Below are 17,510 nucleotides of genomic sequence, written 5' to 3' on the forward strand. Positions count from 1 at the left end.
GTACATGAAAAACGCATTTAGAAGCCTTAGCGAAAAGCCCATTAGCCCGCAGACGATGTAGTACCTGCTTAACATGCTGACGATGTTCTCTTTCATCCTTAGAAAAAATTAAGATATCATCCAAATAAATCACCACAAATTGGTCAATTAAGTCTCTAAATACATCGTTTATGAACCTCTGGAAGACCGCAGGCGCATTGCAAAGTCCGAAAGGCATTACATGGAACTCGTGGCATCCGAAACACGTGTTAAATGCCGTCTTCCATTCATCACCTTCCCGTATTCTAATCAAGTTATACGCCCCCCGCAGGTCAAGCTTGGTAAAGACCTTAGCCACTTGCACCCTCGATAGTAATTCCGAGATTAAAGGTAGCGGGTACCTATCTCGAATGGTGTGTTTGTTAAGAACCCGGTAATCACAAACCAACCTGAGCTCTCCTGTCTTTTTGGCAACAAAGAACACAGGAGCAGCAGTTGGAGAGCTAGATGGGCGAATAAACCCCTTAGCTAAGTTCTCATCGAGGAACTCTCTCAAAGCTTGCCTTTCTGGTACTGTTAATGCGTACAACCTTCCTGCTGGCAATTTTGCACCTTCTGCTAGTCTAATGGCGCAATCGTATGGTCTATGCGGCGGTAACTTATCCGCTTCCTTCTTACAGAATACGTCTGAGAATTCCCCATATTCAACAGGCACTCCCTCCATATCAGGCTGAGTAGGGTTTAGAGTAAAACATTCCTGCCTCCTAAAAGTTATCTTACGCATCACCCAGTCCACTTGAGGATTTACTAAGGCTAGCCAATCCATTCCCAGGATCACATCGTATCTTGGTAATCTCGTAATATCCCAAACAAACGTTCCCGTTACTCCCTGTACTTCCCACATTATTTCTGAGGTCTCATGGTTAACCACCCCAGTCTCCAATAGTCTCCCATCCGCTCCTTCCACCCATACGTCGCATGCTTTACGCACTACAGGAATGCCATGCTTCCTAGCAAATCCAATATCCACATATGAGACCGTAGCCCCTGAGTCCAGCAGTGCCAGAGTAGAAGCAAGTTCTTTTCCCCCAACAGATAACGAAATGGGTACAAAGACATGTTTCTTCCCCTCAGTTGACTGCTTTAAAAGCCCTAATGCATTGGACTCACGTCGCACTAGGGCTGGCCTTTTCCCGAAAGCTGGGAAGGTTTTACATTACAATTTCTGGCGAAATGCCCAGCATTTCCACAATACAAACACAACCCCAGTTGTCTCCTACGGTTCTTTTCTGCTATAGACAGTTTTTTAAACACCCCGAGTTCCATAGGTTCGTCCCCCTTTGTCACAGGTGCCTTAGATTCAAACATAGGTGGCGCACACATTGCTCTAGACTGTTTACGGGACTCGAACCGGGCGTCCAAATGCAACACTTTAGATATTAAGGCATCCCAATTTTCTGCCGGCTCTAAGCGTGCCAATTCGTCCTGGAGGTAATCATTTAAACCAGCAGTAAACAAAAGCATAAATGCATTTTCCCCCCAGTCTAACTGATGACGGTACGAGTTAAACTTATTTAAATAATCCAAAACAGTCCCTTTTCCCTGTTTCAACCGATAGAGAGCCCAACTAGCATTCTCCGTACGGAGGGGATCCCCAAAAGTGTCAGTTAGTAATTTTTTGAAATCACACAAATTGTCCTTGACTGGGTCATTTCCCAAAATCAAATTAGTGGCCCATTGTCCTGCGGGACCAGTCAACAAACTCAAAATAAATGCCACCTTGCTAGTGTCCGTAGGAAAAGCTTGTGCACTAAGCTGGGAAAAATAAAGTTCAATTTGTGCCAAAAAAGTTGGCAGTTTGCTCCTAGACCCATCAAAGCGTTTGGGAGTCAGAACATGTCCTTTAGCTGGCTGTGCTGCTTGCGCAGCGTAAAAAGCAGCCTGTAATTGATCAAAACGAGCCTTTAACTCCTCCATCGTCTTCTTGACGTAATTAACTACTACAGAAAAACTTTTTTATGGGCGTTGGGCAATCTGTCAAAGACAGAACGCCACAAGATAAAATATAACAAAGTTTATTGGAGTTACAGAACCAAAAATGCCCGTAAAAGACAAGGGCTAGGCAAACACTGGCCTTAAAAGTAAAAAGAGACAAGAAAAACGTTCAAAAGATAAACCGGATTAAACCGGAGTTTAATCCGGGTTAAATCAAAACAGCTTGCTTCAGCCTGGGAATAAACAAACAGAAGCTGGTGAACAAAAAGTTCAAAGGAATGCAAATAATTGGCAGCAGATGCTTCTCTGCTGCCAAGAGCTATGTTTGAGTAACTTAGAGGTTACTCCTCCACACAGCAGGCAATTTCCAGATACAAACACAGCAGACGAGGGCAGATGCAGTCAGCGAAGTCCCAATCCGTTCCGAAGGTCGTAAGGCAGATACAGATGTTTGTAGTTCACCAGTTCCAACGATAGACACAGGTAGGAGAATCCGAGGCCGTAGTCAGTCAGTCCGTAAGTCCAGAGTAAGCAGATGGCGTCCGTCAAGAAGACGACGGAAGGTCAAAGGTAGTCAGCAAACGAATCACACCCGTCTTCAGGAAAACTTCCCACACAGATCCCAAGCGTTCGTCCAGATTACCTTGCCCAACGCAATTTGCTATTGCTCCCAAACCCCATTTTATGCCAGTTACAAGTCCTCATCGCTATCAGCTGTTCTCCTTAGTCCGGGCGTTTCCTCATCACTTTCCTCATCAGAACTGAAACACCTTTGACTACGCCCCACAGCATCCCCAGCTGTGGATCCCGTCCCATCCCTCCAGCTTGTCCACGGGTCTAATCCTGAAGGTCCCCAATCGCCTTCCATACTATCATTACCAGTGGCACCCAAATCCTCCCTCACACGAGTCCATTCCATGTCATCCTCTTCCGAGCTAACCATCTCTTCCTCCATTCTCTCAGTAAACCCCTCAAAAGAATCCTCGTCAGATGGTTCTGCAAAGATATCTCGCAGCCGCTTCCTTTCTCGCTCCTCGAGAGTATCTGACTCTCGAGGAGTCTTACGCCCACGTCTCCCAGTAGTAGAGCCATGAGGCTCAACCATAACAGCCCCGTTTTTTGTTTTTTTTAATCTCAGTATTGTTCTAGAAACAAAAATGGGTTTAAAGCAGTAACAATAAAATATGCTTTTGCAATAATGTGAATGTATAGTGTACCCTGACTATAAGTTTTTGAAAAACAAGAGTGAAAATGCTGGCCTTGAATATGAGAAACAGGACTACAAAAAGATACTCTCAACAGTCATCATTCAAGACAGAGAATAACATCTAACTTCAATAAATATAAACTAAATTAAAATAGGTTTTTGATGTCCCGACATCTAAGAAAATGGTTCAGGCTCCAGATGTCCCTATTGGATTTCCCCCAAAGTAGATAGTATTCTACTGTTGCCATAAAGCCAGCAAGCACCAAGGTATCTGGGGCTTACTTCTCAAATAGGCAATAGAAAATAGCATTATAACTGAAGGACCTCACCCAGGCCTGCCACTGGTTTGATCATTTTTCACATTCCAGGTAGGTCAGCAATGGACCCAAATACCTATGGATGTTTCAGGCTTTATTTCTTTGAACATCTTCAGCAAGAGGATGGACAACTACCTGCTTAGGATGCTGTAACTGTAGATCCTGCACTGAGGTAGAGATTGGACTCAATGACCCTCCAGGTCCCCTCCAATTCTTGATTCCATGTCTATCTAAACTTCCAATTTGGGAGGTTTGAGCCATGAAGTTCAGCCTGAGCCACAAAATGGATGTAACCTCTGTTTCACTGGTTCTATAGATACTGTGCTGCATTTGGTTTAATAAGTTTTAAGGTCTGTGCAGGGTAGAACTTCTAGTATATGAATGGCAAATCCACACCTAATATTATGGATGCTCTTCCTATTTGTCATTGACAACCCTAGTAAGCAGTGATCCACTGGCAAATCCCCTTGCAAAATTTAAATCAGTTCCTCCATCCTATTGCACTTTCTTGAGCACTTTCCTGATAATTCCCCAACTTTCAGCAGAAGGTTTTGAAGAGTCATTGGGAAAGAAGGGGTGAGAAGACTTCTTTATATTAGCAATTTTGTATTCATAAAATATTCTATGCAATCTATCATTATCACCAACAACATAATCATCATCATCTTAAAGCTAAGCCATGTACTAGGATAATCCTTAAAATTGTACTCTGCTAGTCCTGAACTGTTGAAGGGATAGGATCCAGCCCCAGAATAGTTCCAAGTCAAAGCAGTGGTTAGTTGTTACCTCAATAGCAGGTTTAATACTAAGCTTGTGCATTTCGACTGAACATTGAGCTGTTTCTGCTATACAGATTGGGGGGGGGGGGCGGTTCTATTTTCGTGCACCTCCCAAAAACAGGCAGGTCCCTGAATGGGCATTTTTGGCCCGCAGCCGGAAAATGCGGCTCGATTTGGCCCTTTGACAGCAATAGGAAGGGGACTTCACAGGCTCCCCTTCCTATCATTTTTATAACTATAAGGATGAAAATGGCCACACTTGGAGGACACATCTACCACTGCTGGCCCACCAAGCTTCATAATGTTTGGGCCATCACACCCACAAATACCACACACCATCTACCCAAACTTTCCAACTCCCAGTCCCACTAAATAAAGAATCAGGAAAATAAAAGAAGATCAAGGAAAATATAAAAATCAATACTAGAGAGAGGCCAAGCCAAAAGCTAAAGCTGAGAGTGAGTGACAAGGTAATTGGACAGAAGCACCTCTCTCTAGAATCAGAAGTGTTTGCCCCATTAATTAGACCCAGCTTGCATAAGACACATCACGGTTTTCTTCTATTCTGACTGGCCAACAGGCAGGGCTCACAGAGAAAATCCGTGTGAGTACCTGGCAGCCTCTCTGCACACTGCGTGCTCCTGAATAGAGAGCAGAAGGAACTGCGATTGCCAGCCATGTGTTCTGGCTCTGTCAAAAAAAAAAAAACCATGGCAGCAGAGCCCTTGCCATTATGGGCATCCAAACAAGCCAAAGATGCCGAAGGAAAATGGCCAAAATGAATCCGTGCACAAGTCTATTTTCTACCTCATAGCAAGTGATGTGCCAGCCACTCCTAAGTTTAGACATATTGCATAACTGACTTAAAGTCTATCCAGGCTTCCAGACCATGTGTATTATTTTATGTACTATATCTCTATCCTTTTACTCAAAATCAATAGACTGGAAGAAGACACCCAGTCAACAGAACATCTTACTTGTGTGCAAGAGTAAAATAATAAGTAAAGTAATAAGTAAACTTTTAAGGGCATTTTTAAAGTCATGCATTTGAATTTTTCAACTTTTATATAAAAAAAACTTTTATAATATCTATCTTCAGTATTAATTTTTAAAGTAACAGAAATAAATAGGCGAACAATGAGTACTGTAACAAAAACATGCAAATTGCTGTTGCCAACATGATCATCTGTAAATGGCAATGGATTATTTGTAACCTTTGTAATAAGAAACAACAGGTTCTGCCTTCACTAGACCTATTGCAAATGTTTGCAGCTCTGTCTATCCCTGATTCTTTTATTTCATTTCTCTCTCTTTCTCAAACACTTTCTTCTCATCTGTGCAATTCCTGCATAAATATCTTCTCCCCATGTCAGTCTGTTTCCTTAATTCCTGCATGACCTCATATTCATGTTCCTCTTTCCTTCTCTAGACCCTTGTTTGCTAGCATCTTCTTCCTCACCAACTGCTACTTAAAATTATCCTCCCCACCCCATCCTCTTGTTCCTTCCCTCCATCACAACTTCTGATTAAATGTGCTTCTCCTCCCTCCCACACTTCATCTCTGTTGTGTTCACCTTTTCCCTTCCTCTACATTATTTTGTTTCTTTCTGCACTCATTTCCTCTACTTTCATTATTATTCTCCTTCCCATCTTCTCTCTCTCTCATTCTCCCTCCTTTTCCTCCCTAAGACAACCTCAAACCATGGGTGTGATTTGTTGTGACTCATCATCAAGTGTATTTGTCTTTGGCACAATATCCATTACAAAACAGTGTACTAGTAACATACTTACATTAAACAATGGGATCACAAAGATGATTTTTTTAAAAAAATGCTAGAACAAAACATTAGATAAAATTTCAGTCCAACAATAAAAATGGTAGATACAACTAGTTATATTTTTGGTTTTTAGTTTTAATCAACTTTAACTTAAGAGACATCAGTGTTTATCAATAGGCATACATATAAAAGACCTCAAAGACTTTCTTGTTGCTAACAACCCTGCTAAAGTTTTCATCTGAATCCTTCCTCTCTGCCCATTTTTACAAGCATTATTGTCTTTTATAATGAGTCATGTTATCTGAGATAGGAATAATAGCCTCAATTTAGTCATTTTGGCTCCTAGGGTGTGTTTAGTCTGGATCAGTTCATGGACCCATTTATTTGTCTTTTTTTAGCAGTCAATTAGCAGCCCATAGATCTCTTCTCTAGCATCACATTTCAAATGATTTGATTCTTTTCCTGTCAACTATCTTAACTGTTCAGCTTTAACAGCCAGACACAAAAATCAGAAATATTATTGCATTGATGATTCTGAATTTGATATTTGAAGTTATATCTTGCATCTGAGGATCCTTTGTAACTGTTCTTTTAAGTCCCAGGCTTCTGATTTCTTTGACTCAGACTCCATTTTATTCCATGACTGAACCAAGGTACAGAAAATCTTTAACTTGTCGATATCTTTATAATTCACTTCAAAGTTATATAAATCATTTGTAGTCATTTTCCCCTTAATGATCAAGTATAACTCTGGCTTATTTTTGCTAGTAGCATGGTGTCATTTGCATATTTTAGATTGTTAATATTCCTTCACCCAGTTTTCAAGTATACTTCCTCTGAGATAAATCCATCTTTCTACTGACAGTTTGAAAATATTTAAAAGATAAATTGTTGCCTTCACTGACCTGCATTGCCAGTTGAAACCCCATTCTTTTTTTTCCATATTGTGTCCTGACAGTGATGTCTTGTCCTGAGTCTAGGTTATGTATCAGAACAACCAATTGTTCTGGCAAGCCCATTTCTTTTAATAAGCTGTGGATTGTTAGTAGCATTATTATGTCGATTATTTGGAGGATGCAGGAAGACTCCAAAACCTGAGTTGAAAAATAAATATGGCCAGTAAGAGGCACTGATTCATGCTGCTGCTGCTCAGTCGTTTAGTCGTCTCCGACTCTTTGTGACCGCAGTCATTTAGTCGTCTCCGACTTCATGACCACATGGACCAGTCCACGCCAGAGCTCCCTGTCAACCATCACCACCCCCAGTTCCTTCAAGGTCAACCCAGTCACTACAAGGATACCGTCCATCCATCTTGCCCTTGGTCGGCCTCTCTTCCTTTTTCCTTCCATTTTCCCCAGCATCGTGATCTTTTCCAAGCTTTCCTGTCTCCTCATGATGTGGCCAAAATACTTTAGCTTTGTCTCTAATATCCTTCCCTCCAGTGAGCAGCCGGACATTATTTCCTGGAGGATGGACTGGTTGGATCTTTTTGCGGTCCAAGGCACTCTCAGAATTTTCCTCCAGCACCAGAGTTCAAAAGCATCTGTCTTCTTTCGCTCAGCCTTCCTTATGGTCCAGCTCTTGCATCCATAGGTTACTATGGGGAATACCATTGCTTTGACTATGTGGACCTTCGTAGGAACTATCTATTACAGAGGACTTTTTTGCCTAGAAAGTTTCTTTAGTTGGACCACATCTCCTAAGTGCTAGAATAAATGCATCAAAAACTATGAAAACATTTCTGGGAAAAATCTATATATTTTTTCTGAGACTTTGAAAAATTTCCTAAATAGGCCCACAATTCCCGTAGGTTGTTAAAAGTAGTGTTTGGGGCTGTTTTTAAAACAGGGTTCAGAAAAGTTTTTGTTATTCAGTAGTGGATGCTGAATAACATTGGCTGGAGCTTCTGCTTGTGATACTGACAAGTTCTGCCCTGTGACATCACCAGGGGTTATGCTTGGCAAGAGTTTGAGGCTTGTGGTTTCTTCCAGTTCTATGATTTTATGATCTCTGGCATGCTTTTCACATTCATTCATTTTATGACAAGCCTAGCAGGTAATGTTCCACTGGCAAAAAGAGCCTGCTTAATTTTGGCAATTTCTCCATCTGTGCACCATTTTGCATGACATTCCTGACAACCCCACAAGTTTCAGCAGAGGCTCTTGAGGAATTCCTTGGAATGGGAATACTGGGAAGGAGAGAGGTACTCATTTGCCTGAGAACCGCTGGAGTGGATAAAGTATTCCATACAATCCATTATTACAAAGTCATATTTGTAATAATAGGCCATATTACAAAGCTTCAGGAAGACTTCTGGGATTAGGTAAAGGTAAGGTAAAGGTTTTCCCTTGACATTAAGTCTAGCAGTGTCCAACTCTGGGGGTTGATGCCCATCTCCATTTCTAAGCCGAAAAGCCAGTGTTATCCTTAGACACCTCCAAGGTCATGTGGCCGGCATGACTGCATGGAGTGCCATTACCTTCCCGCCAGAGCAGTACCTATTGATCTACTCACATTTGCATATTTTTGAACTCCTAGGTTGGCAGAAGCTGGGGCTAATAGCAGGAGCTCACCCCGCTCCCCGGATTCAAACCGCTGAACTTTTGGGTCAGCAATTTCAGCAGCTCAGCGGTTTAACCTACTGTGCCACCAGGGACTTCTGGGATTGTTGCTGTTGTTGTTTATTCATTCAGTCGCTTTCGACTCTTCATGACCTCATGGACAGCCCACGTCATAGCTTCCTGTTGGCTGTTGCCACCCCCCGCTCCTTCAAGGTCAAGCCAGTCACTTCAAGGATACCATCCATCCATCTTGCCCTTGGTCATCCCCTCTTCCTTTTTCCTTCTATTTTCCCCAGCATCATGATCTTCTCCAAACTTTCATGTCTTCTCATTATGTGGCCAAAGTACTTCATATTTGCCTCTAATATCCTTCCCTCCAGTGAGCAGCCGGGCTTTATTTCCTGGAGTATGGACTGATTTGAACTTCTTGCGGTTCAAGGCACTCTCAGAATTTTCCTCCAACACTGCAGTTCAAATGCATCTATCTTCCTCCACTCAGCCTTCCTTATGATCCAGCTCTTGCATACATAGGTTACTATACCATTGAATACCATTGCTTTAACTATGCAGACCTTCATTGCCAGTGTGATGTCTCTACTCTTCACTTCTGGGATTAGCCATGATTAAAAATCCCCCTCCACCATTCCCCATTCCCATTACCTTTCTGCCTATGGTAGCTACCACACTTTGCCTCCTGACAGAACCTGCCTTTCATTATTCACAAAGCAGTACCATTCACATGCTGCATAGCTTCACTGGACCCAACAATGGAGTTACAGCTGGGGTCATGTGAATAATCTCAGGCAGTTCCAAATATCCACACAGGGAGAAAAAGAATGAAAGGTAATTAATTCTCTCCTTTCCCCAATGTAAAATTCCCCCTCCTAGTCACAGATCAGAACCCCCATAATATTCTGGACCAATGGCAACTCATTCTGTTTCCTTTCTTTTTTAACTAAAAAGGTCTATTTAAAAAGAACAAGAAAAAATTGTGCTTTAAAAGAATTGTGCCTTTAAAGTATGTATGTATAGTTTTTGATACTTTTGGTTAATCTTCAATCATACTTTAATGCTTTACCTTTATAATCATAAAATCAGAAATGTGTTTCCAAATGATTGTTTCAACATTTTAGCAGCTGGAGTGTTAAGAAGACACCCACACTGATGAAGCCGATGAAGGAAATCAAAAGAATGTGACAGTTCTGTCACTCTGAAAAAGAACTGAGTGTGTGTTTCTCTGCTTTCATTTCAGGAAGCAAAGGACAATGAACACCCAAACATGACACATATAGCAATCATATATGAGTCCTGGGTAGTGCTTAAAGGGGAGGCTACCAATGAATACCAGGTACTATAGACTACTTTTAAAAACTCTATGAAATTCATGGGGTTGCCATAAGTTGACAGACAATTTAAAAGTATATACACATACATGTGCACAACTATCTTCTGGGGACTTTATTCTGAGAATGTCCTTGAAAGCAGCCAGAAACAAATGAAGAAGCTTACTTTCTATGCCTTTGGTTCAGCATTAAGCTCTGTGAGATGGCCAATCCAGATACCAAATGTAAAGAATGTCATGAAAAGGCATATAACGTTCGGGCAAATTTTGAAAAGAAGGTTATGAAAAAATAACAAGTGTTCATTATTGGATGTGTTATTATAGTATGTTTACTATTAGTATGGGTAGGAGAGAAGCACTGATGGCATTTCCTACCTCATGTGCCAAAATAAGTCTAGTTCGCAGCACTATATATTTTGACATGTGTGGTGGAGGCTACAATTTGCTGCTCTACCTCAGGCATCAAAATGTTTGGGAACAACTCTGTATCATTTGTGGGAGCTGGCATGTTTAGTCTGGGTAAAGAAGACGGAAAGGTGGCATGCAGTCTTTAAATATCTAAAGGTGAGGCAGTGGTATAGAAAGGTGAAATGAGCTTATTTCCCATGACTCTAGAGATATAGACCCAAACTAATAGAGTCCAAATATAAGAGAGATTATGATTAAACATTAGCAATAACTTCCTCATGGTAAGCGTAGTCTACCAGTGAAACAGAAAGGCTTGCAGAGTGGTAGACTCACCTTCCCTGGAGGCTTATAAATAGAGGTCAGGTGACTACCTCTCAAATGTAGTTTAGAAGTGGATTTCTGGGCTGGCAGGTATGACACTTGGGATTCCTTCCAGCTCTATTATTTTATGAACTCTTTTAGGCACATCTCATTTTTCTTCCTGCTTCTGAACAATACAACCACCAAAAATATAGTCTGAGGGCATATGTGCATGACAGTTATATGCCAGTTTAAATGTCATGGCTTCCCAGTAGAGCTTTGTACAAATGTCATCGCAAAATTCTTCATCCCTATTTATAAGCAGAAAAACTAGGCAGATTTCTCCCATGTGTATGTGTGTGTGAAATTTTCCCAATAATTTATTAGTAGTTAAATTCACCATTAGTAATGATTGTACCACACATTATTCCTTTCATAAGGGTTTGTATTAATGTAAGTTAGAAAAGGGGAAAATAGAAAATATCTTCAGGAAGATCAGATATAATTTTTATCCTCTTCAGTGGTTTTGTCCTCTCCAGTGGTTCTCAATCTTTGGTCCTTTAGACTCTAGCTCCCACAATTCCTAACAGCTGGTAAGCTGGCTGGAATTTCTGGAAGTTGAAATCCAAAAAACCTGAAGAACCAAAGTTTAAGAAAAACTACATTCCATACCTTGTTTCTTAGGGGAAAAAAACCTCCTAAGAAATTTCAGCTCTGCTCTATTTACTCCTTAATCTTGGAGGGACCAATATGGTAAGATACTAAGAGCTATTTAGGAGATTCCTAGTGCTATTCTCTCAAAACCTCAGGATATTCAGAAGGAGAAAAGGACAAATTTATTTACTTCTAAAATGGAGACATAATGGATAATATTTATAGAATATTGTCCTTGGAGTTCTTAACATGAAGAAATCTTTATTGAGCCTCCAAATACTTTCAGCTCAAATAGTGCCAAGGCCACCCCAAAACACAATTGGCTTGAATGATTAACATTCTCATATTTGGTAATTGTTATGATTAGTATGTGACAGAACCCACATGGAACCAGCTAGCAGATGTTGAGCATGATGGATCAGCAATGCATGCTGATAGACAAAGTGCGACAACTTTTTTTACATCTTATCAGATCTGCCATATGGTAATTGGAAAAACAATAACCATGTCCTGTGAAAATGGGTTGTATGAATGATCTGCTATGTTGCAAAAGAAAGGGATCATGAGTAGATTGCTCTCTGTGTAGAAGAGAAATGCAATCCTTTGTTGCCAATGGATCAAACTTACTTGCCCAAACATAGAGGGCTGGAGAAAATGTATCAAAAAAACATTGTATTTGTGGACCGGTGCCTACTCCTGTTCTATTCCTTTGACTAACCGCTTCAAACAGTAAGAAAAACATCAGGGAACGGCTATGCTTCCTCCAGGATCTGGCACTAGTTGTTTTCCACAAAAGCTCCCAGCTCATGCTAATACTTTGTGCTGTCAAGCTTTGGCTCTTGTGCTGAATGTTTCTACTTTCCTGGCACTTCACAAGAAATGAAACTTCAGTTTGTCTTTAATTAACCAGCTTTTCTTCTGCGATTTTCCTGCTTCTTGGCAGGGGGTTGGACTGGATGGCCCACGAGGTCTCTTCCAACTCTATGATTCTATGATTCTGACATAGAGTTTGCATAGATAAGAACTTTCTAGGGGAGTCACTTAAAGGAATCTGGAAATCTGTTTCCAGACTCACAGTGATGTAATTTCAAGTTGTAAGAGAGAGACTTGTTAAACTCCTGTGGCAGTTAATAAAAATAAAACCAAGTGACAACATTAAACTGCTGCAGGAAACATAAAGTTACACTTAACTCTTTTTTTCATGCTCCTTCCATCTGGTTAAGTTTTAGGAGGTTCTGGAATTATTTAACTTTGAAAATCACAAGTAATGCTAATGTGTGCTAAATTTCTGATGCCACATTCTCTAATGAGGTAAGAAACAAGGATCAGAAACTTTTACTACTTGCGACTATGTGAGAAATTACTACTATCTCCATTTGATTGGCAAAAGCATTGTGTTCCCACCCCCACCCCCTAAATCTGTCCTGGAACTTTCTTTGAAAGGCTATTTTCTCCTTCAGTTCCAAGCAAGAACCTTCTTGGCAACTAAAAACAATATCCAGTACAACTTTTCACAGGACATAATTTGCAACCCTCTTTGAGAATATTTGCATCTCACTGTAATTGCCAAGAAATCTAGCATGCTGCTGCTAAGCTAACCTGGTGTAGTAAATGTTGTAAACTCAAGATTTAGCTACTCACATTTTCCATTAATGCCCCCACAATGCTATTTAACTTTGTTTCTCTTGCTGAAGTCTTCTACATGCAACCACAGAAAGAACTAAATATCCACCAGTAGTTAATTTCTGTTGAAAATGTTCTTTCTCCAGAAAGAACTGTAGGCCAGTCTGTTTATAAATCCCATCTAAATCTGTGTTTGCCTTGTGGGAGAATATAGATGTTCTTTCGCTCACATGTAGCACAGAACGTGCCCGCTCAAAGAGTTCCTTTCGCCCTTCCGAGAATCACAAGTTTATGATAAGAGATCTGACACTTTCTTGGAGGCCCTTGTTTTTCCCAAGTTATTTTTCTTTTAAAAAGCCACTGCCAAAGTTTGCAGACTGGGAAGTTAATTACTCCAGTGCCAATCTGCAGTTGAAGGAAAGGGGAGGGAAGTGATTTGTGATGGTTCCACCTGTTTCAAACAACAAGCTGTGCTGACTGAGGGAAATGCCACTCTGCTCACCTTGGGTCTTGAGCAGGAGGAAAAATGGATGTAAATTACCCAAACAATCCCCTGTATTTCTCCTTGAACATTCAATCTTCAGAAGCCCTTGAGGTCTTTTCCTCTGCTTGGACTTTTCCTCTCTTCCTAAACTATCTACTCAACCTCCCCTACACAAATATATAGGAAGGAGAGATGGTAAGGGAAAGAAGAGTACAGTGGACTTTTGGTATCAGCTGAGGTTTGGTTCCTAAAACAAAAATCTGTGGGTGCTGAAATCCCATTATATACCTTATATAAAATGTCAGAAATCAAGGGCTGATTTTGGATTTTGGGGAAAAAAAAGTATCTTCAAATCCAGAGTAGTTGAATTCATGAAAAAAAAAACCTGATGGTTTTAGCTCAGGCAAGGGCAAACCTCGGCCCTCCAGGCTGTTAGGAATGGTGGGAGTTGAAATCCAAAACATCTGGAGGGCCAAAGTTTGCCCATGCCTGGTAGGTAGGTGCACTTGTTGTTACATCTTTGCCGGAAAATAATTCTGTGTGCATTTAGAAAAGCATAAATACTACATAGTTCAAGTAATGCATCATCATTTGATCATTTCATAGAATTCCAGCAGATTCTCAGGATGTGTAGGATGCATGGGAGTGGGAATTTATGAGTGGCAGAATAACAAGGCAGAATAACCCACAATATCTGCTTTGAACTGGGTTATCTAAGTCCATACTGCCCTATATCCCTATTCAATGTTTGGTGCTAAATGTGCAAATATAGTAATTCCTACATAACATTGGAGCCATAACAAGTTTAACATAACATAACAAGTTTGCCTTTGCCTGCTTTAGCTCTTGAACTCAAAGCATGGGTGTCTGACTGGGGCCACTAAAGCCGTGTCTACACTGTGGAATGAAGGCAGCTTGACAGCCCTTTACCTGCCATGCATAACTCCAGCCTGTGGAATTGTAGGAGTTGTAGTTTGACAAGCTCTTCAACTTTCCTGGTCAGAGAATGTGCCTCCCCAAAGTACAATCCCTAGGCTTCTATACCACGGGAGCCATGGCAGTGAAAGCGGTGTCAAACCGAATCAGTTCCATACCGTAGGCTTCGGTGTGGTTTTGGCGCAGGAAGGAGCCCCTCCTTTTTGGGGCTGGGAAGAGGACCAGGGAAGAGGACCAGGGCAGGAACCGTGAGCCGCCTTGTCTCGGCCCGCTTAGGAAAGCTTAGGAAAGGACCAGCTGCGCAGCGAGTGCAAGCCTTTCCACTCGCCGCTCCAAGTAGATGGGAAGAGGGCAAGGGGCAACTGAGGTGAGGAAAGGATGGAAATCCTGTGCGTCTCCTTGCGGAGAGAAAAGAGGGGTGTAAATGAATAGGTGGGTCCATTACGCATCCCCCCGCCCCAGAAAGGAGATGAGAGACCCAGTCCGGCCACAAGAGCCCCACGGAGGCCGAGAGAGCCACCAGCACCCCCTCCCCGCCCCCGAGACGCGAGCCTTACCCCGGTAGCTGTTTCCGGGCTTGTAGAAGTCCGGGTCGCCCTCCACGCGGAGGCTGAACTCGTTGTAGCCCTCCCGCCGGGTGCCCTGGGCTCGCAGGATGCGGCTGCAGTAGCCCTCGGACTTGGCAGCGCGCTCGAAGGAGGTCTCGTCGCCGAAGGAAGCGGCCCAGGCCAGCGCCGGGAGAGCCCAGCCCCAGCACCACCAGGCGCTCCCCGAAGGAAGCCCCGTCCTTGTCCTCATCCTCCTCCGCGCTGCCCCCCCGCCCGCCCCGCCGCAACTTCGAGGGGGACGCGCGTGGGGTTCTTCCGGAGCCCCAAGAGCGCGCGCGAAGCTCTGCTGAGCCGGCTTCGGGGAGCGCGGGAAGGGGGAGCCCTCGCCTCAGGAGGGACGGGGCTGCGCCTGGTCTTCGCAGAAAGACAGGCAAACTAACCAGCGCAGCCCTTGAATCACTTGGAAGGGCTTCTTGCTTCCCCCCCCTCTCCTCTCCTCCCCTCTCCTCTCCGCCGCTCAGCCTGAGGGAGGGTTGTGAAACTGAAAGAGAGCGAGAGAGAGGAAGGGGAGGGAGCGAGCGAGCGAGCAAGGAAGAAGGCAGGAGTAGAAAGCGGAGAAGAGAGAAGCGGCTGAGGCTGGTGTCAGGAAGGAGGAGGAGGAGGAGGAGGAGGAAGGGGGCCGAGCTGGAGGTCGGCAGGGCCAGGTTTGGGCTGGGGAGGCTGCGGTTCACTGCAGGCGGCTCGGTCGCCTCCCAGGCTGTGCGTGTTTTGGGCGGGAGAGGCGGCGTGTCCCTCTCCTCTGAAGGGAATGTCGAGGGCTGGGCAAACTCTGTGTGGAGAAAGAGGGGCGGGCGAGTGGGGAGTGGAGCCCGCGGCTTTCGCCCACGCGCGCCGTGAAAGCCCTCTGCCGGGCAATGGGGAGCAGGGCGCACACTTCCACGCGCGGCACCTTCTTCCCACCCCTCCAGGCTCCCCACTTTCCACGCAGACGCCCTCCTTCCCACCGCTGTGAGACCCCACTTTCCACGTCCTCCTTCTCACCGGTGTTAAGCCCCACCTCCTTGCACAGGCATTCCTTTTCTACCACTTTCTCACACACGCCCCCTCTTATTTCAGTGGGGCACCTCACTTCCACACCCTCCTTTCCACTGCTATGAGATCCCACTTTCCACGCCCTTCTTCCCACCGGTGTCACACCCCACCTCCTTGCACTGGCATCTTTTTCTACTGCTGCGTGGAACCCCACTTTCTTGCACACTCCCCTTCCCATCACAGTGGGGCACCCTACTTTCCATGCCCATCTTCCCACGGGTGTCACGCCCCACCTCCTTGCGCAGGCATATCTTTTCTATCACTGCGTTGCATCCCACTCTCTCGCACACGCCCCCTTCCGACCCCTATGGGGCACCCCACTTTCCTCGCCTTCCTTCCCACGGGTGTCACACCCCACCTCCTTGCACAGGCATATCTTTTCCACCACTACGTGGCACCCCATTTTCTCGCACACGCCCCCTCCCATTACAATGGGCTGCCCCCCTTTCTACGCCCTCCTTCCCCCCGGTGTCACGGCTGACTTGCTTTCCACCGCTGTGAGGCCCCCCACCTCCACGCACACGCCCGCGTTCCCACTGGAGCGAGGCCCCCACCTCTCTTCCCAGTGTTGTGAAACTTCCCCCCGAGGCGCCCCTCGCGTGCCTCAAGACCCTGAGTGGAGTTTCCGAAGAGCCGGCTTGAGAGCGGCTTTGAAGGGCCGAAGCCCGGAGGTGAAGGGTGTGCGGCGGCAGCAACACCGGCGCCCGGAGACCATGCCCGTTTCCTCGCACGCCGGCCCCACGGGGTGGTTGTTATTCGGGAAGATGGCGTGCGTGACTGAGCAGGGTTGCGTAATTTCCCCTTGAATCCAGACACATTGACGTGAGTGTCTCAGGATCGTGGCAGAATGGAACGACTTCAGATCCGGAGATGGGACTACCTCCTTGGGTTCTTTGGGGGGATTTTTTTTATAAACAGGATGGCTTCTTTAAAAAAGAGATTCGCACCTTTAAATTGAGTGCCAAGAGAGCAACAGCCTTCACACACGCACAAACACATTTACCAAAGTTCAGACACTAGTGAAAGACTGGCTCAGAAAAATGTCAAGATATGAAAACCAATCTACCTTTACAATCTAAATAAAAATACAAGGTAGATTCATATTATGGTCTTGCAAGAAATTTAGTCTTCCAACATAAATATAAAGAAAATACTTCTACATAATTCAAGATGTAATTCTTACTCCACAATAATAATAATAATAATAATAATAACTTTATTTTTGTAAGATGCCTCCACCTCCCCCAACGGGGACTCGGAGCGGCTCACATAGGGAACAAGCCCAATCAATCACATTTAATATCAAAAGGTCATCAGTAATACAAGAAGCATCATAATAAAATCAATTTAAACAGATCATAGTTAAAAATATCATTAAGACACAATAACAAAATGATTAACAGTCATCACATGCCAGTAAAAAGTCCACTATAGGACAAAAATGGGCAACAATCAAAACTGATAAAAGTGTCTATATCAAAATAGACATACATGAAAGGAATATAAA

The 17,510-nt window shown here is 43.7% G+C and overlaps 1 protein-coding gene across 2 annotated transcripts in view; it reads right to left on the minus strand.

The window, feature by feature from the left end:
* The window catches only part of spon1 (spondin 1), a 426,626-nt gene extending 410,735 nt beyond the window's left edge, over window positions 1-15,891 (minus strand). The window contains exon 1 of one of the 2 annotated variants that reach the window (XM_062967755.1): window positions 14,921-15,891. In XM_062967755.1, the coding sequence (XP_062823825.1) occupies window positions 14,921-15,161 (241 nt within the window). In that variant the 5' untranslated portion in view covers window positions 15,162-15,891. The remainder of the gene's footprint in view (window positions 1-14,920) is intronic. The other variant, XM_062967754.1, reaches the window with a different exon arrangement.
* Window positions 15,892-17,510: the final 1,619 nt, after the last annotated feature.

This window comes from Anolis carolinensis, chromosome 1, assembly GCF_035594765.1.
Source record: "Anolis carolinensis isolate JA03-04 chromosome 1, rAnoCar3.1.pri, whole genome shotgun sequence".
NCBI lineage: Eukaryota > Metazoa > Chordata > Lepidosauria > Squamata > Dactyloidae > Anolis > Anolis carolinensis.